At 36.7% G+C, this 25,985-nt stretch overlaps 1 protein-coding gene across 2 annotated transcripts in view; it reads right to left on the bottom strand.

Annotated features, from left to right (window-relative positions):
- SLC44A5 (solute carrier family 44 member 5) overlaps positions 1–25,985 on the bottom strand; it is a 521,995-nt gene that overhangs the window by 164,598 nt on the left and 331,412 nt on the right. For both annotated transcript variants that reach the window (XM_077988318.1, XM_077988316.1), the window contains one exon: positions 23,007–23,045. In XM_077988318.1, the coding sequence (XP_077844444.1) occupies positions 23,007–23,045 (39 nt within the window). The remainder of the gene's footprint in view (positions 1–23,006; positions 23,046–25,985) is intronic.

Here is a 25,985-nt window from a genome sequence, read left to right as displayed (position 1 = left end):
TTTTCAGTCTATGTATGTCTATACTAGTAAAGTAAGTCTCCTGTAGGCAGTATATAGTTGGGTCTTATTTTTTTTAACCCAATCAGTCATTCTGTCTTTTGATTGGATAATTTAATCTATTTACATTCAAGGAATTATTAATAGTTAAGGATTTATTATTGCCATTTAAAAATTTTTTTTTTGGTTGTTTTGTAGATTCTTTGTTTCTTGTCTTTTTTGTGGTTTGGTAGTTTTCTGTGGTGGTATGCTTTGAATCTTTTCTTTCTGTTTTGTGAAACTACTTTAGGTTTTTGATTTGTGTTTACCATGAAACTTATATAAAATATTTTATGCTTAGGCTGTTTTAATCTGACACCTTAATTCTAATTGCATACAAAAATTCTATATTTATCCTCACCCCTATATTTTATGATATTGATGTCAAAATGTACACCTTTTTGTGATTTGTATTTCTCAACAATTTATTTTACCTATAGTTGTTGTTAATAGTTTTGTGTTTTACCTCTCAGAGATAAAATTGTTTTACACACCACCATTACAATATCAGAGTATTTGGAATATAATTATGTATTACTTATTTGATTGACTTTTGTATTTTCATGTGTTTTATGTTGTTAATTAGGAGTCTTTCATATTAGCTTAAATAACTTTCTTTAGAAATTCCTATTAAGAAGGCTTAGTGGTGATTAATTTTCTTAGCTTTTGTTTGCCTGGGAAAGTTTTTGTGTTCCTCATTCCTGAAGAACAGCTTTACCAGATAAAGTATTCTTACTTGGCAATTATTTCCCCTCAATGCTTTGAATATTCATTCTACTCTCTCCTTGTCTGCAGGACTTTTGCTAAGAAATCTGCTGACAGATGTATTGGGACTTACTTGTATGTGGTATGTCTTTTATCTTTTGCTGCTTTCAGAATTCTTGTCTTTGATTTTTGAAGATTTTATTATAATGTGTCTCGGTGAGTTCCTCTTTGGTTTGAATATGGTTGTAGAGATCTAAACTTCTGTAGTAGACCATTCTTGCATTGCTACAAAGAAATACCTGAAACTAGGTAATTAATAAAGAAAATAATTTGTCATTATTGCAGGTTGTACAGGAATCATGCTGCTGGCATCTGCTCAGCTTCTGGGGAGGCCTCAGGAAACTTAAAACCATGGTGGAAAATGAAGGTGCAGCAGGCACATCACATGGCCAGAGTAAGAGCAAGAGACAGTAAGGGGTTGTTGCTACACACTTTTAAATGACAAGATCTCATGAGATATCACTAACTATCATGAGGACAGTAACAAGAGGGATGATGCTAAACTATTCATGAGATATGCCTCATGATCCAATCATCTCCCACCAGGCCCCACCTCCAACATTGGAGATTACAACTAAAACACAAGAGTTTGGTGGAAACACAGATTCAAACCTTATTAGCTTCCTATACCTGTATGGTGGTGTTTTCCCAAGATTTGAGAAATTTTCACTCAATAGTTCCTTAAAAATGCTTTGTTGGCCTTTTCTCTCTCTTCTCCTTCTAAACACCCACTATGCAAAGTTTAGTTTTCTTGATGGTTTCCCGTAACTCCCATAGGCCTTCTTCATTCATTTTTATTCTTTTCTCTTTTTGCTCCTTTGACTGGATAATTTCCAATGTCCTGTCATGGAGCTCACTGATTCTTTTTTATGCTTTATGAAGCCTGCTACTGAAGTTTGCTACTTAATTTTTTTAGTTCATTTATTGTATTTTTATCTCTAGGATTTTTCTTTTTAATAATTATTTCCATTTTTGTCAAACTTATTTTGTTCATGAATTGTGGCTTTTGGTTGGATAATTTAATCTATTTACATTTGAAGTTGACATGTTAGGACTTTCTGTTGCCATTTTGTTCATTGTTTTATGAAGGTTATGTGGTTCCTTTGTCCTTTGTTTCCTTCTTCTCTTGCTATCTTTTTTTTTTTTTTGACATTTCAATAACACAGGGTTTCTTTTATTTTTATTTTTTAACTTGTATTTTAATTTCAGTAGTGCATGTGCAGGATGTGCAGGTTTTTTACATAGGTAAATGTGTGTCAAGGGGGTTTGCTGTACAGATTATTTCATCAGTCAGTTATTAAGCCTCGTATCCATTAGTTATTTTTCCTGATATTCTCCTTCTTCCAACCCCCTGCCCTCTGGTAGGCCCCAGTGTATACTATTCTCCTGTATGTGTCCAAGTGTTCTTGTCATTTAGTTTCAACTTATAAATAAGAACAAGTGGTATTTGGTTTTCTGTTCCTGCATTAGTTTGCTAAGTATGATGGCCTCCAGCTCCGTCCATGTTTCCTCAAAGATCTAGAGACAGAAATGCCACTCAACCCAGCAATCCCATTACTGGGTATATACTCAAAGGAATATAAATCATGCTATTATAAAGACACATATATATGTATGTTCATTGTAGCACTATTCATAATAACAAAGACATGGAATCAACCTAAATGCCCATCAATGATAGACTGGATAAAGAAAATGTGGTACATATACACCATGGAATACTATGCAGCCATAAAAAAAAATGAGTTCTTGTTCTCCTTATTTGTAGTTTGTTAATGTTTGGTAGCAATATACTTTGTTCTTCTCTCATTCTATTTTATTTATCTACTAGAGGTTTTTCCTCTGTGGTTACCAGGGGGGGGTAAATGTATATCTTATAGTTATAAAAGTCTATTTTAAGCTGATAGCAACTTCAATCATATATAAATCTCTATACTTCTACTTCACTACTCTTACCTGTATACTATTGATACCACATTTTATATTTTTTTGTGAATGAATATACTATAAAAGATATAAAAATTCATTCACCAATATTGTAGCTATCATTACTTCTAATACTTTAGTCTTTTATATTTTATACTAGAGTCAAAAGTGATTTACACACCACCATTAAAGTATTAGAATATTCTGAATTTGACTATATATTTACATTTACCAGTTAGTTTTATAGTTTCATGTGTTGTCATATTTTTACTTAATATCATTTCATTTTAACTTGAAGAATTCCTTTTAACATTTCGTGTAAGGCAGACCTAGTGGTGATGAAGTCCCTCAGTTGTTTTTTTTTTTTTTTTATTTGAGAATGTCTTCATCTCTTCCTTTCTGAAGGAAAACTTCTCCAGGTGTATTAATCTTATAGCTGTTTTTTAGCATTTTGAATATATAATCCCATACTCTCCTAGCCTGCAAGATTTCTGTTAAGAAATCCATTGGCAGCCTCATTAAAGTTCTCTTGTGTGTGATGAGTCACTTTTCTCTTGCTGCTTTCACAATTCTCCTTTCGTCTGACTTTTGACAATTTGATTAGAATATTCAAGAATATTCAGGAAATTATTTTTGTTGACCTTTCTTGGGAACTTTTAAGTTTTATGAATTTGTAGTCCCATACTGCTGTCAAGATTTGGGATGTTTTCAGCCATTATTTATTTAAGCAAGATTTCTTCCCTTTTCTCTCATTTCTTTTTATGAAATTCTTAATTTATTTGTTTGTTTTATGATGTACCACAGGCTTTGCATACTTTTTTAAACTCTTTTTCATTCTTTTTTCTTTTTGTTCCTCTCACCAGCTACTTTCAAATGAGCTATCTGAGTTTGCGGATTCTTCTGCATGACTGAGTCTGCTGTGTATGCTCTCTATTGAATTTTTCAGTTCTGTCATTGTATTTTTTAGCTCCTAGATTTCTGTTTGGTTATTTTTATGGTTTCTGTTTCTTATTAAACTTCTCATTGTATTAATGCTCTGTTTTTATGATTTTTAAAAAATTATCTATGTTACCTTACATCCCATTGAGCCACTTTAAGATGATTATTTTGAATTCTCTGTCAGATAATTTGTAGATCATCATTTCTTTGGTGTCAGTTACTAGAGCTTTGTTAGTTTCCTTAGGCAGAGTCATGTTTGCCTGATTCTTTGTAATCCAGATAGCCTTGCATTGGAAAAGATAAAGACCTCTTTCAGTCTTTACAACTATTTTCAGCAAGTAAATACCTTGTCCTCTTAGGTCCCCAGGATAGTGGGATTGCCTCTGGAATTTCTGTTGAGTGAGGTTGAAGCTGGGTCACATAGTTCTTGCTGGGTCCACAATGAGATCTGTGATTGGTAGGTCTGTTGTCAGGGGGCTCAGGTAGACATATCTCCCATGGGGTCCCTAAGCAGATGGGACTGTCTCCGATACCTTGGTCAGTAAAGCTGGCATTGAGACAAGGATCATATGCTTCAGGATCCACAGTTGGATCTGCAGAAGGTGGGCCTATTAACAGGTTTGTGGACAGGTGTGGCTCCTGCTGGGTCATTCCTGTTGCATTATTCATCAGACAGGACTGCTCCTGGATCATGACTGAGAGGACCTGGAGTTGGGTCATGTACTGCTTCAGAGTCCACAATCAGGACCAATGTCAGCAGGCCTGTTACCTGAACCCGGAACGGACGTGGTTCCTCGTGGCTCCCTTGGTAGATGGTGCTGGTGGCAGGACTAAGGCCAAATGGGGCTGTAGCAGAGTCCATAGGGGGATGGAGCTGTTTTCAGGTCTGTAGCCAAGATCACCATCAGTGAGCCTGCCACCTGGGCACAGGCCTGCCTTCTCAAAACAGCTGTCATCAGTCTCGGGGTCTACCAGAGCTTACAATCAATTACTTGGATCCCATAGCACCCCGAAAGGCATTTTTTTTCCATAAATGGCTGCCAAATTATTGTTGGAGTTGCAGGAATATGAAAAGGAGACCTCCTATTCCACCGAATTGCTAATGTCATCCCTGTATTGCATTTTATACCATATTCTCTATGATTAAGGAATACATTGATTGTTTTTAGAAAAGAGCACTTAACAGTTTCTAAACGTTTAACAAATAGCTAATGATTTTTTGTCAATATTTGTTGAGGCTGGCCTCACATCACTAGGTCAGGTATTAGACAAAAACATCAATATTACTGAGAAATTTGCTTTAATCAGAATTATCTGACAAAGCAACCAATAAAGAAAAACCACTCATAAATATCACATTTAACCAGATCATCTGACCAATCAGTACAAATTTCTTATCATAATCACAGAATTGAGTAATTACACTTGTCCCTTGATGTCCACAGGGGATTGTTTCTATCTTTCCCTTATAACAAAATCCACAGATGCTTAAGTCCTGTAGTTTACTCTGCAAAATGCATGAATACACAAAGTCTGCCCTCTATATCTGTGGGTTCTACATCCCACAAATACTGTATTTTTGATCCACAGTTGGCTAAATCTGCAGGTGCAGAACCCCTAAACACCAAGGGTTGACTGTATTTGTTAAGTAAATACTTACCTAATACACTTTGGCTTTGACTCAGGTGGCATTGACTCAATATTTCTAGAAGATATGTTTATAAAGTATACTTTAATAGGTACCTTCAGATCATAACAATAAAATTGATTTTGCTCTCTCTGTCTCTTTAAAATGTGCACGCACACACACACACACACACACACACACACACACCACTCAAATTGGTATTCTGAATGCTCAAAATCAAATCTTGGTGGTCTGAAACATATCCTAAGAAATGTCTATTATTGTCAAGAGCAACTCTTTCATGAGGCATACACAACTATGAGAATGTTCTGCATGTTTACTGTTATCACTTCTGTCATGATGTATTCAAGAAGGAAGTTTATGTATAAAAACATTAAGTGTACTAACCAATTAAATACATATTGAAATGTATCAACATCATTAAAGTCCAAAAGAAATTTTCCTAGCAGGCATACATCTCTCTTATTTTTCTGGTTTTATGGAAGATATCCAAAGAAAGCAAAAAGTGATTTGTTCTCTTTTTCTTACTTTTTTTTTTTAAGACAGGTTCTCACTCCGTCACCCAGGCTGAAATACAGGGCCATAATCCATAACTCACTGCAGCCTCCAATTCCTGGGCTCAGGGAATCTTCCTGCCTCAGCCTCCTGAGTAGCTATGACTACTGGTGCACACCACTACACTTGGCTATTTTTTTTTAAATTTTTTGAAGAGGCAGGGTTTTGTTTTGTTGCCCAGGTTGGTCTCAAAATTGTGGCCTTAAGCTATCGTCCTTCCTTAGCTTCCCAAAGTGCTGGGATTACTGGTGTGAGCCACTGCTCCTGGCTTCTTATTACTACTTACATACTTTCATACAAAATAAAGAATCTATTCCACATTATATCAGAGAAATTTAAAAATAATGTTATCTATTGCATTTTTATTTTCAAGGATGATTAATACTTTTAGGAATTCCTGAGGTAAGGAGAAGAAAGAATGCATGTTCTCTTCAGTGCAATGACAAAATTGAGGTGATAGCAGCGATTCATGAGAGATACATACATTCCATAAAAATGTCATGATAAAAATTTAATCTTGATAGAATATTATTATTTCATTTGGGAAAAAGTATAAATGTCTCCAAACAGAGGTTAATTCTTAGTTTCATAGCAATACTTTTTTGACACACAGTTAAATGTTTATTTAAAATAAAAATCAGAATTTATTAAATCTATTTTTACATTTTCTATTAAATGTGGTACTTTCATTTCTTCAATATAAAAATAGAAACTGCTTTAATAACTGAAGATGTAGTTAAGTTTATAAGGAAAGAAAAAGTAAAACTTCACCCAAAGAATAAAAAACAAAGATGAAACAGTTTAACCAATTACCAAGTTTCCAGTTGGAAGTTTTCCCATTGCTTGCCCTTATAACTTACTGCTTACAGCTCATCTTCTCTAGCCCAATCACGGATTACCATGTATGCAATCCAGTTTTCTCAGAAGGCTCTATGCCATCAAGATACTATTTATTGATGTTTGAAAATAAAATTATTTGAATAGGTTAGACTTTTCCACTAAGGGTAGTTGTGACTGAACTAAGAACTTTATTCAATGATTGGGAAAATTATCTTCCTCATCCTCCATCCTCTGGCTTTAAGCCAGGCCTGGAACCTGGCAAAGACTGTCAAGCTTCTAAAGCTAATATTCTAGACTATCCTTTAGTTCTAGGAGGAAATAAACAATTTCTGGGTTTTTTGTTCCCATATGCTGTAACATAAACTTATACCTATCTACATATAAAAATAACTATTTTAGAAAGAAGAATATCAATTTAATAATTTGTTTATTGAAATTTTTTCCAGTTAAAATAATTTCTTCCACTTCAAACTGCTTTATAACTTCTTTCATCTCCTTAACTACTGAGACAGACTCAGACTTGGGTAGCACATTGATCAGAATATTTCCAACCACAGTTTCCTATTGCAAAGACGTCCGGTAGTGTGTGTATACAAATACCTAGAGGTGAACTCTTCCAGGCAATTTATGTAGAATAAGTATTTTGGACCTCTCAGTGAACTACAAAGTCAATCTCAAAGGCTGTAGAGAAAAGATGGAAGTAACAAAATTCCTGGAGCACAAACCAGAGCATTCCTAGCAGATATTATTATATACAGGTTGTACTGAAAACATTCAACAAAAACTCACAAGTGTATGATGTCCTGCAGGATCAAACAGGAAACTGATTAGCACCAAAGTGAGTAACTTTGATGCAGGATCAGAGTGGGTGTATGGTAGGCTAATGAGAAGAATCAGGAGTGTCAGAGAGATGATGAAAATCAGGAATAGGAGAAAAATATAATTTCCTGGTTTAAGTAGTTGTAAAACTGAGCATTTAGTAAATCTCTACTGATTTTCATTTCTCCCTACAAACTCTTTAATAATATGATCAGTTTTATTGGTTGCACGAAACAACGTGCATGTGCTATAGGGAAGATCTAAACTAAGAAGCATATTTTTTTTATTTTTTATTTTTTCATTTATTTATTATTATTATACTTTAAGTTGTAGGGTACATGTGCATAACGTGCAGGTTTGTTACATATGTATACTTGTGCCATGTTGGTGTGCTGCACCCATCAACTCGTCAGCACCCATCAACTCATCATTTACATCAGGTATAACTCCCAATGCAATCCCTCCCCCCTCCCCCCTCCCCATGATAGGCCTCTGTGTGTGATGTTCCCCTTCCTGAGTCCAAGTGATCTTATTGTTCAGTTCCCACCTATGAGTGAGAACATGCGGTGTTTGGTTTTCTGTTCTTGTGATAGTCTGCTAAGAATGATGGTTTCCAGCTGCATCCATGTCCCTACAAAGGACGCAAACTCATCCTTTTTGATGGCTGCATAGTATTCCATGGTGTATATGTGCCACATTTTCTTAATCCAATCTGTCACTGATGGACATTTGGGTTGATTCCAAGTCTTTGCTATTGTGAATAGTGCTGCACTAAACATACGTGTGCATGTGTCTTTATAGCAGCATAATTTATAATCCTTTGGGTATATACCCAGTAATGGGATGGCTGGGTCATATGGTACATCTAGTTCTAGATCCTTGAGGAATCGCCATACTGTTTTCCATAATGGTTGAACTAGTTTACAATCCCACCAACAGTGTAAAAGTGTTCCTATTTCTCCACATCCTCTCCAGCACCTGTTGTTTCCTGACTTTTTAATGATCGCCATTCTAACTGGTGTGAGATGGTATCTCATTGTGGTTTTGATTTGCATTTCTCTGATGGCCAGTGATGATGAGCATTTTTTCATGTGTCTGTTGGCTGTATGAATGTCTTCTTTTGAGAAATGTCTGTTCATATCCTTTGCCCACTTTTTGATGGGGTTGTTTGTTTTTTTCTTGTAAATTTGTTTGAGTTCTTTGTAGGTTCTGGATATTAGCCCTTTGTCAGATGAGTAGAAGTCAAACTGTCCCAGTTTGCAGATGACATGATTGTATATTTAGAAAACCCCATTGTCTCAGCCCAAAATCTCCTTAAGCTGATAAGCAACTTCAGCAAAGTCTCAGGATACAAAATTAATGTGCAAAAATCACAAGCATTCTTATACACCAGTAACAGACAAACAGAGAGCCAAATCAGGAATGAACTTCCATTCACAATTGCTTCAAAGAGAATAAAATACCTAGGAATCCAACTTACAAGGGATGTAAAGGACCTCTTCAAGGAGAACTACAAACCACTGCTCAGTGAAATAAAAGAGGACACAAACAAATGGAAGAACATACCATGCTCATGGATAGGAAGAATCAATATCGTGAAAATGGCCATACTGCCCAAGGTAATTTATAGATTCAATGCCATCCCCATTAAGCTACCAATGAGTTTCTTCACAGAATTGGAAAAAACTGCTTTAAAGTTCATATGGAACCAAAAAAGAGCCCGCATCTCCAAGACAATCCTAAGTCAAAAGAACAAAGCTGGAGGCATCACGCTACCTGACTTCAAACTATACTACAAGGCTACAGTAACCAAAACAGCATGGTACTGGTACCAAAACAGAGATATAGACCAATGGAACAGAACAGAGTCCTCAGAAATAATACCACACATCTACAGCCATCTGATCTTTGACAAACCTGAGAGAAACAAGAAATGGGGAAAGGATTCCCTATTTAATAAATGGTGCTGGGAAAATTGGCTAGCCATAAGTAGAACGCTGAAACTGGATCCTTTCCTTACTCCTTATACGAAAATTAATTCAAGATGGATTAGAGACTTAAATGTTAGACCTAATACCATAAAAATCCTAGAGGAAAACCTAGGTAGTACCATTCAGGACATAGGCATGGGCAAAGACTTCATGTCTAAAACACCAAAAGCAACGGCAGCAAAAGCCAAAATTGACAAATGGGATCTCATTAAATTAAAGAGCTTCTGCACAGCAAAAGAAACTACCATCAGAGTGAACAGGCAACCTACAGAATGGGAGAAAATTTTTGCAATCTACTCATCTGACAAAGGGCTAATATCCAGAACCTACAAAGAACTCAAACAAATTTACAAGAAGCATATTAAGAAAGAGTAGTGAGAAGGATTGGGACTATGCTCTCATCTCATACAGAGAAAACTCCTCAGTTTTCCTGTTGGGTTTGGTAATGACAAAGCAAATAAAGGGGCCGGACTCTAGTTTTACTGGAGACTTCAAACTTCATGCTCCATCTCTCCATATCTCTATGTGCAGCAAGGATGTGTCAATGGGAAAGTATATGTTCACCCTATTTGCTAAGGCAGGGAATCAAAAGTTTATTTCTAATTAAAAACAAGACAAAGTATTTTTAAAGTAGAAAACTTTATGCAGTTTGTGTTCAATTGTTACTGTGCTTATCTGCACAAGTTACTTAGCTTCTCTACGTCTCAGTTTCCTCATCTATAAAATAGGAGAAATAGAACCATCCTCAAAGAGGTTTTACGTATATTAAGTTAGGATATGTAAAGCAGTAAGAATAGTGTCCAACTCATAGTAAGTGCTGTAAACTAACTATTTTTATTGTTATTTTTGTGGTCACATCAACATATCCAAAGACCCAAGTAGCTTTCTACAGAGCATAATATTCAGCCTTTCTTGATGATCAAGAAAATTAAGAAAATGAAAAATTAAAAAATCAAAAAATGAAAAACAATGGAGAAATAAAATCAGATCCATCCCAGAGTAGCCACTTTATCTGTTTTTAATCATTTGAAAGAGATAAACAGTCTAAACTATTTCCAGCTCATCAATAAAAGATACATTCATTTCTATTACTTTAGACTAATCTACCAAAAGCTAAAAGGAAGGCCCAACTATTTAAAAGTGTGAGGAGATTGTATTTTTTTTTATTTAGTTCAGCCTTCTAAAGGCTGTTTTATCACACAGGTGAGGAACACTTTGTGCTAAGAGGTAGCTTATCCTACCAGAAAGAAAAAGCCAGATTGGATTGACAAGGTATATAAAAGCTCCAAGGTAGCTGGGCACAGTGGCTCATGCGTGTAATCCCAGCACTTTGGGAGGCCAAGGCGGGCAGATCACTTAGGCCAGGAGTTTGAGACCAGCCTGATCAAATTGGTGAAACTCCGTCCCTACTAAAAATACAAACATTAGCCAGGTGTGGTGGCACACGCCTGTAACTCAAGCTACTTAGGAAGCTGATGCAGGAGAATCACTTGAACCCGGGAGGCAGAAGCTGCAGTGAGCCAAGATCATGCCACAGCATTCTAACCTGGGTGACAGAGTGAGACTCCATCTCAAAAAACAAAAACAAACAAAAAAAAAACCAAAAAAAAAAAACTTCAACGTAAGGAAAGAGCTTTTTCCCTGTGAGTCAGAGATCAAATGCATATAAAATTTTGTACCTAAATAACAAATTTACCCTTTTTCCTTAAATTTACATTTACTTTTCCCCAGATACCTTAAGGCTTTCTGGAACTTCTGTACTTGAGTCAAACCTGTTTTAGCAATAATTTTTAATTATTACAACTCTGGCTAACAATTATATGCAGATTGAGAGAAAAAAATAAAGACTAATTAAGATTATAGGAGAATATTTTAATCCTGGCATTCTGACACTGAGGATATTCAACATAAAATACAACTTTACCCAAGCAAAATGAGATTAGGAGGAAACCATCATGACAAAATAAAACTAGCAATTCTAAAGACATATACATATAGTGAAGTGAATTTTTTCTTTTTAAAAGTTAGTTGGACAATGGTCAAAATGGGTTAAAGAATCACATATTGTTAGTAAACCAGAAAAATGCAAAAATTGACTTTGGAAGAAACTAAACCTTTAGAGAAGCTTTTAACAGAAAGTAGAATTGACGTTAGCTAAATTTTCATGGTAATGTTTACTGACCAAAAATTGATAAAAGAATTATATATTCCTTTAAAATTTGACATTGGAAAATTGTATTAGAAAGAAATAATGACCACAAAAATATTTAATGAAATAGCTTTGATTGTTAAAACAATGTAGATAAAACATAATCACTAAATCAAATCTTTATTTTAAAATTGACACAGAAAACATTTAGTCCAATGAAGTTTAGTAGAATAAAAAAGAATAAAACCATAGTTTAATACTGCTATACAAAAAATTAAGGAATCAAACTCATAGATTTTACTTCAAAAAATGTAAGAACTCTTTATTGACCCAAATTCATTGATGATGGTATAAATCTGAACATTGGTATTTAGAAATAGAGTCAAAATATCCTCAGGTCAACATTTAAATTAAGTCAAAGTGTCAGAATCAAGAAAAAGATCTAGAAGATGGCTGATTAGATGCAGCTGGGAAAGGCCTCCTCCACTAACAGAACCAAAATATAGAGTAAACCATTATACTTTGAAAAAAACATTTTGAGAGAAAACACCAAAAATCGATAGGGAGGTGCCAGACACTGTGGCTGAAGAAGGAGAAAGCTGGGAAGCCTGCATGGAGTCACGAGCACCAAGACCAGCTCCTGGCCCTCAACAGGTCCTAAGGAAGGGGTGAGTAAAGGAACTCCAAGGCACCACCCCCCAACTACAAACCTCTGGGATTCTAGAGACAAGAAATCCTGTGACCCCCACAGACATTTGAATTGGCAGGAGGAACTTCTCAGAGATCAGACAGAGGCAGAGATTGAACCTGCATAGAGCCCTGAAGGTTTCAAGGTGGCACGTGGTATAGCTGCAACAAAACATGACTGTAGGCATTCATCCCTCAAGGCTCTTCATCTTGCTCTGAGTGACTGTAGCTCCTGCTGCCTGTCAGGCCAGGAGACAGCAAGGCTGCCTTTCCTGCAGGAGCGGGGCACATCTGATCCACAAGCTGCCTTGTCCACCAGTCCCTCCTAAGACAATCTGCCTGGCTACTCCTGCAGGAGGTTGCCCACAGCACAGCCTCCACTGCCCCACCTGAGTGTTTTGCCAGCTGCCTGGGAGCAGTTCATCTCCCCCAGCACAGCCGGCACTCAACCCTGAGGGGTCAGAGGACAAAACTACTGGCCCAGTCCCTACCCCCAGGATTCAAGCACACTACCCAGGGGCATCAAGTTGAGATCTGTGGCCTGAGCTCAAGTGGGGGAGGAGCCCCCACTCTCAGAACACCGAGGGAGTGTGGCATGTGCTCATGTGGTGGCATGGGAGCTGGTCATCCCTGCCTCCACCAGACCAGTCCAGAAAGGGTGTAGCCTGTTAGGTGCAGCTTTTGCCCCAAGGAGCCCTACAGTCTAGAACATTTTGGAACGGCCAAGTGACCTGAGTGCAGAAGGCTTGGGACAAATCTAGCTGGTTGGGCCTGTTCTTAGGCAGGCATCAGAGGGAGACCTAGTAGAAGGAGTGCAAGCCGGGCAGGCCCCACAATCATCCTCTGGGCTAAAATCCCTGGCCATCGTCAACACACAAGCTGAACACCTGTGTTACCACCACTCTGCCTCAGGATCCTCCACTCGTGACCCACTGAATCACCAGACTACCTGCAGACATACCCCACAATCTCCTTGGACTCTGTCAGGCTTAGAGGACCAGTAGGTCTCCAGGGAACTGTGGGTCTCCTGGTGACCTAACACTTGACACAGACCACACCTAAGAAGGTGTGGAGAAGGTAGCCCACCAAAGCCCCACTTGGTGCTAAGGAAATGCAGGCGTGGTGCTAGTAATTGCAGGGGACTCCACTAAGGCCTGTGGACAAACTTGGTGAGGAAGTCATCTTTTGCCCCCTTCTCCCCTCCCCAGAGCACTGCTGCACATGCACTGAAACACACAAGAGTCATGTGGCTAAGAGCCTACCCGCCAGCCAGCCCTGACTCTTAAGCACTATCTACTGGATTTCAACCTGAATCACACCAGCAAGCAAAAATACATCCCTGCAGCACTCAATACATGGAAACCCATGCAGGAAAGGATCCACAACTAAGGAGCTCTACAGAGCCTTGGCCCTCGAAAAGCACAAAGAAATGAAGCCAATCAATTATACACAACATACACCACAGTCAAACACAAAAGTTATTATAAAAACAAAAAGTCCCATCCAAATGACAGCAATTTCAAAAAGAAATACTGGCCTCCTCATATGAGAAGGAATCAGTGCAAGAACTCTAGCAATTCAAAAAGTCAGAGTGTTTTCTTACCTCTAAAGGATTGCACTGTCTCTCCAGCAATGGATCCTAACCAGATTGGAATGTCTGAAACAACTGACATAGAATTCAGAATATGGATGGCCAAGAAAGCTCAATGAGATTCAAGAGAAAATTAAAACCCGATCCAAGAAAACTCAAAAAATGATCCAAGTCTTGAAAAACAACAGAGCCATTTTAAGAAAGAACCAAACTCAACTTCTGGAATTGAAAATTTCACTATAGAAATTTCAAAATACAGCTAAAAGTCTTAATAACAGATTAGACCAAGCTAAGGAAAGAATTTCAGAGCTTGAAGATCAGTCCTCCAAATCAACTCAATCAGACAAAAACAAATAAAAAGGGATAATTTTAAAATGGACAAAGCCTCTAGAGACTATACATGTGACTCACTGGCATTTCTGAGAGAGAAGAAGAGAGAGTAAGCAACTTGGAAAACATATTTGAGGATACAATCCACAACAATTTTCCCAATTTTGCTAAAGAAGTTGACATGTAAATTCACGAAATCAGAGAACCTCTGTGAGACATTATACAAGGTGACCTTCCTCAAGACACATATCAACAGAATTTTCAAAGTCAACGTGAAAAGAAATCTTACAGGCAACTATAGAAAAGGGTCATATCAACTCGTCAGCACTCATCAACTCATCATTTACATCAGGTATAACGAGTTGATGGGTGCAGCACAGCAACATGGCACAAGTATACATACGTAACAAACCTGCACGTTACGCACATGTACCCTAGAACTTAAAGTATAATAATAATAAAAAAAAAGAAAGAAAAAAAAGAAAAAAAAAAAAAAGAAAAGGGTCATATCACTTACAAAGGGAACCCCATCAGGTGAACAGCGGACTTCTCAGCAGAAATGTTACAAGCCAGAATAGACCTGGAGGACTATTTTTAGCATTCTTGAATAAAAGAAATTCCAACCAAGTATTTTGTATCTCACCAAACTAATTTTCATAACAGGAGAAAGACAATTTTTTCCAAACAAGAAATCGCTGAGAAAATTCATTAACACTAGACCAGTTTACAAGAGACACTTAAAGGGGTTCTAAATGTGGAAATAAAAGAATAATACTTGCTACCACAAAAACACATAAGTACATGGTCCACAGACCCTATAAAAAACAACTATACAATTGAGACTACAAAGCATCAAACTAACAACATCACAACAGGATCAAAACCTCACATATCAATATTAACCTTGAATGTAAATGACCTAAACACCCCACTAAAAGGCATAGAGTGGCAAATTGGATTTACAAAAAAAGACCCAACCTTCCTCTGTCTTCAAGAGACACATATCATGGGTAACAACACCTATAGGCTCCTTGCTCCTGAATGACTTTTGGGATAGAAAAAGATCTATCAAATAAATGGGAAATGAAAAAGAGCAGGAGTGGCTATTATTGTATGAGATAAAACAGGATTTAAACTCACAACAGAAAAAAAGACAAAAAAGAGGATTACACAATGATAAAGAGTTCATTTCAACAAAGAAGACATATTTGTCCTAAATACATATGCACTCAGCATTGGAGCACTCAGATTCATAAAACAGGTACTTCTAGACCTATGGAAAGAATTAAACAGCCAATAATAATAGGGAACCTCAATACTCTACTAAAAGTGTTAGATCATTGAGGCAGAAGACTAACAAAGAAATTCTGGACTAAAATTCAATTCTTGACCAACTGGACCTAAAAGACATCTACAAGGTACTACCCAACAACCACAGAAGATGCATTCTTCTCATGTGCACATGGAATATAGTCTAAGATCAACCACGTTCTTGGCCATAAAGCCAGTCTCAATAAATTTAAAAAAACTAAAATCATACCAGACCTATTCTCTGACCACAGTGGAATAAAAATAGGTATCAGTACCAAGAGGATTCCTCAAAACCACACAACTATACGAAAACTAAGCAACTTGCTTCTGAATGACTTTTGGGTAACCAAAAAAATTAATGAAATAAAAATTTCTTTGAAATAAATGAAAAGAGAGACACAACATAGCAAAATCTCTGGGATGCAGCAAAAGCAGTGTTGAGGAAAGTTTATGGCACTAAATACCTGTATCGAGAAGTTAGAAAAATCTCAGATTAACAATCTAATATCACACTTAGAGGAACTAGAAAAACAAGAACAAAGTAATCCCAAAGCTGGCAGAAGAAAATAAATTACTAAAATTAGAAGAGAACTAATTGACATTGAGATGCCAAAATTCACAAAAAAGGATCAACAAAACAAAAAATTGGTTATTTGAAAGGAGAAACAAATAATGCCAATAGACTGCTAGCTGGATTAACAAAGAAAAAAAGTGAGACAATCCAAATGAACACAACACCAGCAACAGTGGTGACATTACAACCAATCCCACAGAAATACAAAAGATCCTCAGAGAAAACTATGAATACATCTATCTATACAAACTAAAAAATCTAGAGGAAATGGGTAAATTCACAGTCTCCCAAGATTTCATCAGGAAGAAATTGAAACCCTGAACAGGCCAATAATGAATTCTGAAATAGAGCCAGTAACAAAAAATGTACCAACCAAAAAAAGCCCTGTAGCAGACAAATTCACAGCCAAATTTTACCAGATGTATAAGGAAGAGCTGGTACCAATCTTACTGAAACTATTCCAAAAAAATCAAGGAGAGGAGACTCCTGCCTAACTCATTCTACAAAACCAGCATCATTCTGATACCAAAATCTTGCAAAGACACAACAAGCAAAGAAAACTCCAGGCCAATATCCTTGATGAACTTAGACCCCAAAATCCTTAACAACAACAACAACAAAGAGCAAATGGAATCCAGCAGCACATCGATAAGTTAATTCATCCTATCAATTAGGATTTATTCCTGGGATGCAAGGTTGGGGTTGGTTCAACACACATGAATCAATAAATGTGACTCACCACATCAACAGAATTAAAAACAAAGACCATATGATCATCTCAATAGATGCAAAAAAAAAAAAAAAAAAAAAAAGCTTCTGGTAAAATCCAACATCCCTTCATAATAAAAACTCTCAGGTTTTAAAAAATCTTCAAATGCCTAACAAAAGCAGTCATTAAAGGAACACTCCTCAAAATAATGAGCAATTTATGAAAAACCTGTAGCCAACATCATACTAAAAGAGCAAAAACTGGAAGCATTTCCCTTGCGGAACTCGAACAAGACAAGGATCCTCACTCTCACCACTCCTATTCAGCATAGTACTGGAAGTCCTAGCTAGAGCAATCAGGTGAGAGAAAAAAACAAAACGGATCTAAATAGGAAAAGAATATGTAAAATTATCTCTCTCCACTTAAGATAGAACTCAATACATAGAAAATTCTAAAGACTCTGTTGAAAGATTCCTAAACATAATAAATGACTTTGGTAAAGTTTTAGGATACAAATCAATGTACAAAATCTAGTAGCATTTCTGTACACTAGTAACATTCAAGCTGATAGCCAAATCAAGGATATAATCCCATTTACAATAGACATAAATAAAATAAAATACCTAGGAATACATTTAACCAATTGTGTAAAATAGAGAACTACAAGGAGAACTACCACACACTGCTGAAAGAAATCATAGATGTCACAATCAAATGAAAAAAATTTCCTTGCACATAGATTGGAAGAATCAATATTGTTTAAATAAAAATTTAAATGGCCATACTGCTCAAAGCAATATACAGATTCAACATTATGCCTATCAAACCACCAACACCATTTTTTACAGAATTAGAAAAAACTAATCTAAATTAATATAAAACCAAAAAAGAGCCCAAATAGCCATAGCATCCTAAGCAAAAAGAACAAAGTTGGCATCACATTACCCAACTTCAGACATACCACATTACCCAATTTCAAACTATACTGTAAAGCTACAGTAATCAAAACAGCATGGTACTGGTATAAAAACAGACATATACCAATGGAAGAGAATAGAGAACTCAGAAATAAAGCTGCACTCCTACAACCAACTGACTTTCAGCAAAGCCAACAATAATAAGCAATAAGGAAAGGACTTCCTGTTTAATAAATGGTGCTGGGGTAGCTGGCTATCCATATGCAACAGAAAGAAACTAGACCTCCTACCTATCACCATATACAAAACTTAACTCGTAATGGATTAAATACTTAAATGTAAGAACTCAAACTATAAAAATACTAGAATACCACCTAGGAAATAACCTTATAGACATTGGTCTTGGCAAAGAACTTAGAACTAAGTCCACAAAAGCAATTGTAACAACAACAACAAAAATTAAGCCAGGTACAGTGGCTCACGGTTGTAATCCCAGCACTTTGGGTGGCCAAGATGGGTAGATTGCTTGAGTCTGGAAGTTTGAGACCAGCCTGGGCAACATAGTGAGACCCCCATCTCTAAAAAACATAGAAATTAGCCAGGCATCATGGTGCATATTCCCAACTACTCAGAAGGCCGAGATGGAAGGATTACCTGGGCCTAGGAAGGTCTAAGCTGCAGTGAGCCATGATCACGCCACTGCACTTCAACCTGAGTGACAGAATGGGACTCTGTATCAAAAAAAAAATTGACAAGTGGGAGCTAATTAAACTAAAGAGCTTCTGCCCAGCAAGAGACACTATCAACAGGGTAAACAGACAACTGACAGAATGGGATAAAATATTAGTAGCAAACAATGCACCCAACAAAGGTCTAATATCCAGAATATATAAGGAACCTAACCAAACAAGTAAAAAACATATAACTCCATAAAAGGTGGGCAAGATACTTCAAAAAGAAGAGATACAAGTGGCCAAGAAACAAATGAAAAAAAAAATGCTTCACATCGTGCATCATCAGAGAAATGCAAATCAAAATCCCAAAGCAATACCATCTCACACCAGTGAGAGTGGTAATTATTAAAAAGTCAAAAAATAACAGATGTTGGTGAGTACACAGAGAAAAAGGAACTCTTTATGCTATTGGTAGGAATGTAAATGAGTTCAGTCACTGTGGAAAGCAGTTTGGAGATTTCTCAAAGAAGCAAAAACAGAACTACCACTCAACCTAGCAATCCCATTGCTTGGTATATATCCAAAGGAAAAGAAATTGTTCTACTGAAAAGACACCTGCACTTGTATGTTTATTCCATCAGGATTCACAATACAAAGATATGGAATCAACCTAGGTGCCCATCAACAGTGGACTGGATAAAGAAACTGTGACACATATACACCAGGGAATACTATGCAGCCACAAAAAGGGAGAAATCATGTCCTTTGAAGCAACATGGATGTAGGTGGAGGCCATCATCCTATGTTAATTGATACAGAAACAGAAAGCAAAACACTGCATATTTTTATAAGTGGGAGTTAAACATTGGGTACATACAGACATAAAGATGGGAACAATAGACACTGGGGACTATAAGAGGGGATGAGGATGGGGACAAGGGTTGAAAATCAACCTCTTGGGTACTCTGCTCACTATTTGGGTGACATGTTCTACCTCAATGGTTCTATCCCAAACCCTCGCATCACGCAATATACTCTTGTAACAAGCCTTCACATGTACCCTCTGAATCTAAAATAAAATTTGAAATTTAAAAGAATAAGATCGAAAAATATCTAAACACTGTTTTCATTGTCTCACATGTCATGCAAATCTTTGCCTAAAAAAGCTGCAAAGCCATCTTAACTTTCTTTGATTTGGCTAAGGAAGTGTTATTTGAAGGATTATTATGAAACAAGTATTAATACCTCATTTAAAAAGACTCTCTATACATAAACATATGCTCATACATACATATATATAAAATACACATACAACAATGTAATCATGTTTTATGTTATTACAAAGGGTTAAAAACTGTCTCTTCTTTATCTTGTGTGCTTTAAAGTAATACATTTTTATGTTTGCTTGTAAATAAAAATGTTGACATGTCAGAATCAAATTGGTATGAAAATAGCCAATATTCAAAATGGCATACTGTATGTTAGGCTAATATATTTGCTTTTGTGGTTTGATATTTATGTACTACAAATTAGATAAAATGTGATAAATGAAAAAAGTAATATTAAGTCATTAGAATTGAGCTTTGAACATTTTAAATAGCAGTTGGTTATTTATTTGCTCACTTCACAACTTGATTTTGAAAATAGGAACTGTAATTATAAACAGATTCATCTGATTATTTTGTGGAAAATAGACCAGAGTAGGGTAATAGCTGCAGATAAAAATGAGTTAGGAGGTTATGGTAGGTATCTAACTGAGAAGTAACAGTGGTTTGAATGAAGCGATTTAGTGGAGATGGTGAGTGGTGATGCCCTTATTAAAGAAAGGAAGGTAGACACAAGAGCAGATCTGGTGGGGTATAAAGTCAAATAAATAAGTCCAGGGCAAGAAAGAGCAGTCAGGGCTATAGATGTAAATCTAGGACTTAACACCACATTCATAGTTTTTAAAACTATGGGATCAGATACAATTACCTAGAAAAGTCAGAGAAAATGCATTCTGGGGGCTCTCCAACACCCAGACTTTAAGTGTGAGCGACTGGGCAGAGAAGGAGAAATCACAGAGTCAGGAGGAAACCCAGGAGGTGTGGTATAATGGAAACAGAAAAAGAAAGTGTTTTAAAAAGTGCAGTAGCTGACCATGGTGAATGCTGCTGAGAGAGAGTAAGGTGAGGAAAAGAATTCTGGAATGGAAGAGCAAGATACAGGTCTGTGGAAACGATAAAAAACTGTTTCATGAAGTAACGCAGATACAATTCCAGTTGGAGTGATTTAACGAGAGAATAGGAGAAAAGTGGAGTCAGTGCCTATAAACAATTCTTTTGAGTTTTAGCATGATGAAAGGGTTAAGTGAACATTTTTTAAAAATAAATTTCAGGCAGCTATATTAAGGCATATTTACATGTAGGCAAGAGAAAGAGGGGATAATTGCAATAGCAAAGTCTTTGAAGAGGCAGTGCAGATAGAGGTACTATGAACCTTGGAAAGGATGAGAACAACCCTTCCCTGTAACAGAAGAGGAAGTGGAGCACATGGGAACAAGCCACTGACTTTGGTAGGCTTCAGCTTCTTTGGAACAGAAGGCTGTTGAAAAATGTGTCCCGTGGGTTAAACTCAATAATACTCTAATTCTCCCAAGCTTACCCACGTCGCTAGCACAGTTAAGCTTTCTTTAATACCAGGCTCTTAAAAGGAAGTATAAATGTGGAATGAATGAACCAAAAAGAAAAGACAAAAATGGCATCATCCACCCAATCGAAATGCAAGGCCTGTTTATCCACTCACTCCTGACTACTGAGTGCACCCCACATCTTAGGATCTGGGAGTGTTTCCCTCTGCTGAGGTGCACTTTTAGTGGATGCAAAACCAACAGTTCCTCCTGGGCCATGACTCAGCAGAGTTATCCCATTAGTACCTTCTCTGGGAGAATGGAAGTGGCATAGTACAATATCCTGTGTTGAACTTTTCCTCTTTCTTTTACTTTTGTCCATTCAAGCAGAAGCAGCACTCAGTGGTACTTCTCTCCTTAGGCTACTTTATATCAGAAGTGGAATGTTTTTTTCCTCATTGGCTCATTTATCTCAACCTTGTCAGAAAGATGAAGGTTTATTTTAGGCCTAATTACTTTATTCTAAGTGAGAAGACAAGGTCTATGAATAAAAACATAACTCAGATCATACTGAGCAAAAAAACATTATTTTGAATCATGATACATTTTGAGGCAGAATAATTCAGACTTCTGATGGCACAAAAAAGACTTGACCTCTACTTTGTTTTAAGGTAAGAAAAAAAATCTGCTGATACATTTTTTACCTTTTTATTTCAACCCTAAGATTAAAAAATTACAAATGGAAATTTACAAAATAGGCTCTACAAAAGATTATATAACCTACCTTTCTACCTTATATGATCATATATGATTAAGTAACAAAATCTATATGAAAGAATTTTGAAACTGTAAAATGCTATCTAAGTGTGAGAACAAACAGCAGCATCTAAGTAGGTAGAATTAAAGTACATGAGAGTCAATAAATGGGTTTTGAGAACAGAGGCAGGAAAGTACATGTATGATCATATTTTCTTATACATTTATTTATTTAATTGACAAATTACTTAAATTAATTAATTAAATATACACAATAATTGTGTATATTTACAGGGTGCAATGTGATGTTTTGCTCTATGTATACATCGTAGAAAGATGAAGTTAAACTAATTAACATATCCATCACCTTGTTGTGGTGATCACAGTTAATAATAATGTATTGCATATTTTAAAATTGCTAATAGAATGGACTTCTAACATTCTCACCACATATATAATAATCTTTTCTTTGAAGATTGGGAATCCAAGTAATGTTGGAAGTCAAAGCATAAAAGTACTTATTTGTGTATCTCAGGGGCAATGAGATTGCACAAAGGAAGAGAAATTCTTGAAGCCAGTGCTGCTGAAGTTTTTATTTGCACATGAATCACCTGAGAATCTTCTGAAGGTGCAGATTCTGATTCAATAAGTCTGGGATGGGACTTGAGATGCTGAATTTCCACCTCCCAGGTCCTACTCATGCTGCTGGTCTACAGACCACACTTTGAGTAGCAAGGCTCAAGTCTATGGGACTGACTGAGGAGAGAGCTGGCTGTCAGATAAAGAAGACTGAATAATATACTCAGAGTGTCATGAAAGCTGGAGAGTGAAGGTCTTCATTGGAAAGAGAGATGTGAACAAGACTCACATGTCAAAGTCACAAACTAAGTTGAAAGGAGGGAAAGAAAACAAGATGTGTCAGGTGAGCTGGGGTGATAAAGCATCCGTAGCTGCATGGTGTGTTTCCTGGGAAATTCATTTACAGCTGCAAAAAGAGGGAACCCTGTCAGGAAGGAGAAACCAGACAGTTGAAAGAAGAATCCAAAATAAGCTTCAGTCAGCAATTATTCTTTACCAACCAAATATTTAGCTATTCCTAGATTTTAAAAGAATCACATATTTCTCAATGGATAGACTGTCATGAAAGATTCTTAGCACTTAATACTCAGACTGTGACTTACCAAAGTCCTCTTCCTCAGAGGCAGTATCTGCTGGTTTTTCTAGGAAAAAGCACAAAAGGCAAAATATATATATATATATTTGTAGGGGTTGATGACTCTGAGGCTCTATACACATCTCTCCCTATCCTAAAAAAATCTTAGTTTTTAGACTAATACACAGAATAACATAAGGCAGTTGGACTGGTTGAACTAATTATTTATACACAAAGCCACCAATAATAAGCATTTATTCTTAAGAAGTTACCAAAAAAAAATACTTCATGAAGGTGCTGGAGGTAAGAGGTGTGGGGATGATGAAATAAAGCTGTTAATTCTTCCATTTGCATCTATGATTTGTACAATGTAGGTGATATGTAGAGACTTGAAAAATTCATTACCAAGAAATGAGGCATTTTGTTTACTCTCATTTTCTGTTCCTGCTTTAAACTTTAGAAGACACATTAGTCGTGAAAAACTTAATATGCACTAAATACCTTTTATTACATGCAGAATAGCCAGTGTAGACTAGGGAAAAGAGATATATTTTGAATTCAGCGGTCCCACTTTAATCACACTACGTGTGGCCTTCAGCTTTAACAGAAACTCCCATGTGATAACTATGAATGACTCTATTCAATTTGGAAGGTACAAATTATGGTAATTTTGGGGAATGGGGAGGTGGCACGTGCCATAATGAACAATAACAGCATCCTAATGCTTCAAGTGTCACATATGTTAAACAAAAACACTAATGCTTTCTACGAACACCCCATTCTCTGGTGCTTTATCAGACTTGCCAACTCATTAATTAGAGCTATTGAATAGAATTCCCTCTATAGACTTCATGGGCAGAAATTACAATGCTTGGTCTCCCCACTGATTTTTCATCAATCGGACTAACAGTAGCAAATCATTGAGAGTCAGAGTTGGGGTAAAGATTCCAGGGAAAGCGAACATTTGTAAATTGTGTTCCCTTGGGAAAAATAATAATAACGATAATTAAAATAGCAACTAACTTTTGAACACTTACTATGCACCAGGTGCCATGTTTCATTTATGTTGTCTCATTTAATATTCAAAACCAGCCTTGCAGTAGTTACAATAATCAGTTCACTTCTAAAAATGAGAATCCGAGGTTCCCAGAGGCAACGTGAACTTTTGGGTCTAGTCTTTGTTTAAAGTCACACTGCTAGTAAGTGGGGAACCTGGAATTCACACTTAGGTCTGTGTGCCCCAGAGTCCATTTGTAATCAATATAACTACTAGCCTCCAGTAATATCAAATGTATGAGAAAAATAGATTACTCATAACGTTTTCAGGATATTGCCCACCACTACAAACACACCTTTGAAACTAGCAATGCTGACCCACATTCATTAGGATGGTAAGCATTATTAGGGACATACAGGTTTCAGACTTACCATTTAAAAAGCTAAATGAAGTGCCCAAAATATCATAAAATGGCCATCTATTGCTGATTTTATTAAAATAGTATGTACGTGCAAGGATTGGTGCCTGAGAGGTAGAATAAAATAAATAAAATGTCAAGATCTAATACAGACTACCTTTTTCCTGTTCCTGGGCCCTAACTGACTGACTTTGCCTTTAATGTCCCAAATACATTTTTAAAAAACAACAAAATTGTAGGTTCATGGTTATCTTAAATGGTTACATGTCATAGCTTTTTGTATCATACACTTCTAATCACATTTTAGCTTATATAATAACAGTGGTCAGCCTCTGCCTCCAGCCCTCTATTCCAATTTTCTCCAGCCCCCTCAGCTATATAAACTAGTAAATTCCACCTGCAGACCCAGTCCCACTTGGAATCAGTGTTGGGTATGGCAGGATGCATGTCAGTAATCTCAGTCCCTGCTGATGAGAGGAGAAGAGAACTGGTAGTTACTATAATGTAGGTGCTTCACAGATGTAGTTAAATCCTCTTGACAACCATATACTGTGTCATATACCCCATTTTACAGATGAGAAAACTGAAACTAGGATGGTGAAAATATTTGACCAACGTTATACCTTGTCATTGGTTAAGGAACAAACAAAGCAAAGAAAGAAAGCAGGATCTAGATGGTCTCCATCTCCCAGGCTAAATTCAATACAGTATAGTTTTGACTCCTCTTTCTCAATTTTGCATAATGAATCAAAAAAAAAAAAAGTTCATATTTTGACGTGATCAGTTTACAAGATGGTTGAGCCTGCTTTCTGTATCAGCTTATGTCTTTTTCAAAAGTTGTTTAGGAGAACATTCGTATCTTATGTAGGCTGCCTTCTGGTGTCTGCATAAGATACCAAAGCCATTCTATTTTGACCTTGGCAACAGCTGGGAAGACTGGAATCTAGTGTGAGAGAAGTTCTTGGACATGCACCCTACCTGCTTATATCCAGTATGGTAAATTCAGAATGAAGTTTCAGACTAGGAGCCAAAAGAGTCATACTTTCCAGTTTTATTGCTGGGCCTTTTACCACACTTTATTCCCTTTTGTCTTTCTTGCTTGAAAGGTCTGTTCAGGGGAATGAGAACTGGTAGGAGATAGAGGTGGAGGAGGGGGTAGCAATGAGTGGAACTCATTGATGTGAGTTATGCTCCTGTTGTGTCATCTTGAGACCTTATTAAAAAGAAGCAAGACCCTAGACCCATAATCAAGCACAGCATCACTAACAATGGGTCAACCAGATGTTGTTTCTCCTGATGTGAAGCAATAGAGTTTGTACAGCATACCTAGCTAGTATGGATTCTGCCTCAAAATGTCCAACAGGAGCCACCACCAATGATTTAGATTTGATCTAACCTACACATAGGAAATAAAGAAGGTAAAAAACCTAAATGAAATCACTGGAAAGGAACTAAACAAATCCAGAAAGTGAGATATTCTCCAGGGCAATAGGTCAGTGTCAGAGGCAAAGGGAGTGTGCTAATCAGAAGAGACTTCAGGGACATAGCCACCAGATGCCAGGTCTGGCCTTGGATTAGACCCTGATTTGGAC

This window comes from Macaca mulatta, chromosome 1 (assembly GCF_049350105.2).
Source record: "Macaca mulatta isolate MMU2019108-1 chromosome 1, T2T-MMU8v2.0, whole genome shotgun sequence".
NCBI classification, from domain to species: Eukaryota; Metazoa; Chordata; class Mammalia; order Primates; family Cercopithecidae; genus Macaca; species Macaca mulatta.
Note: the sequence above shows the minus strand (reverse complement) of the source record. Positions and strands in the feature narration are given on the sequence as shown.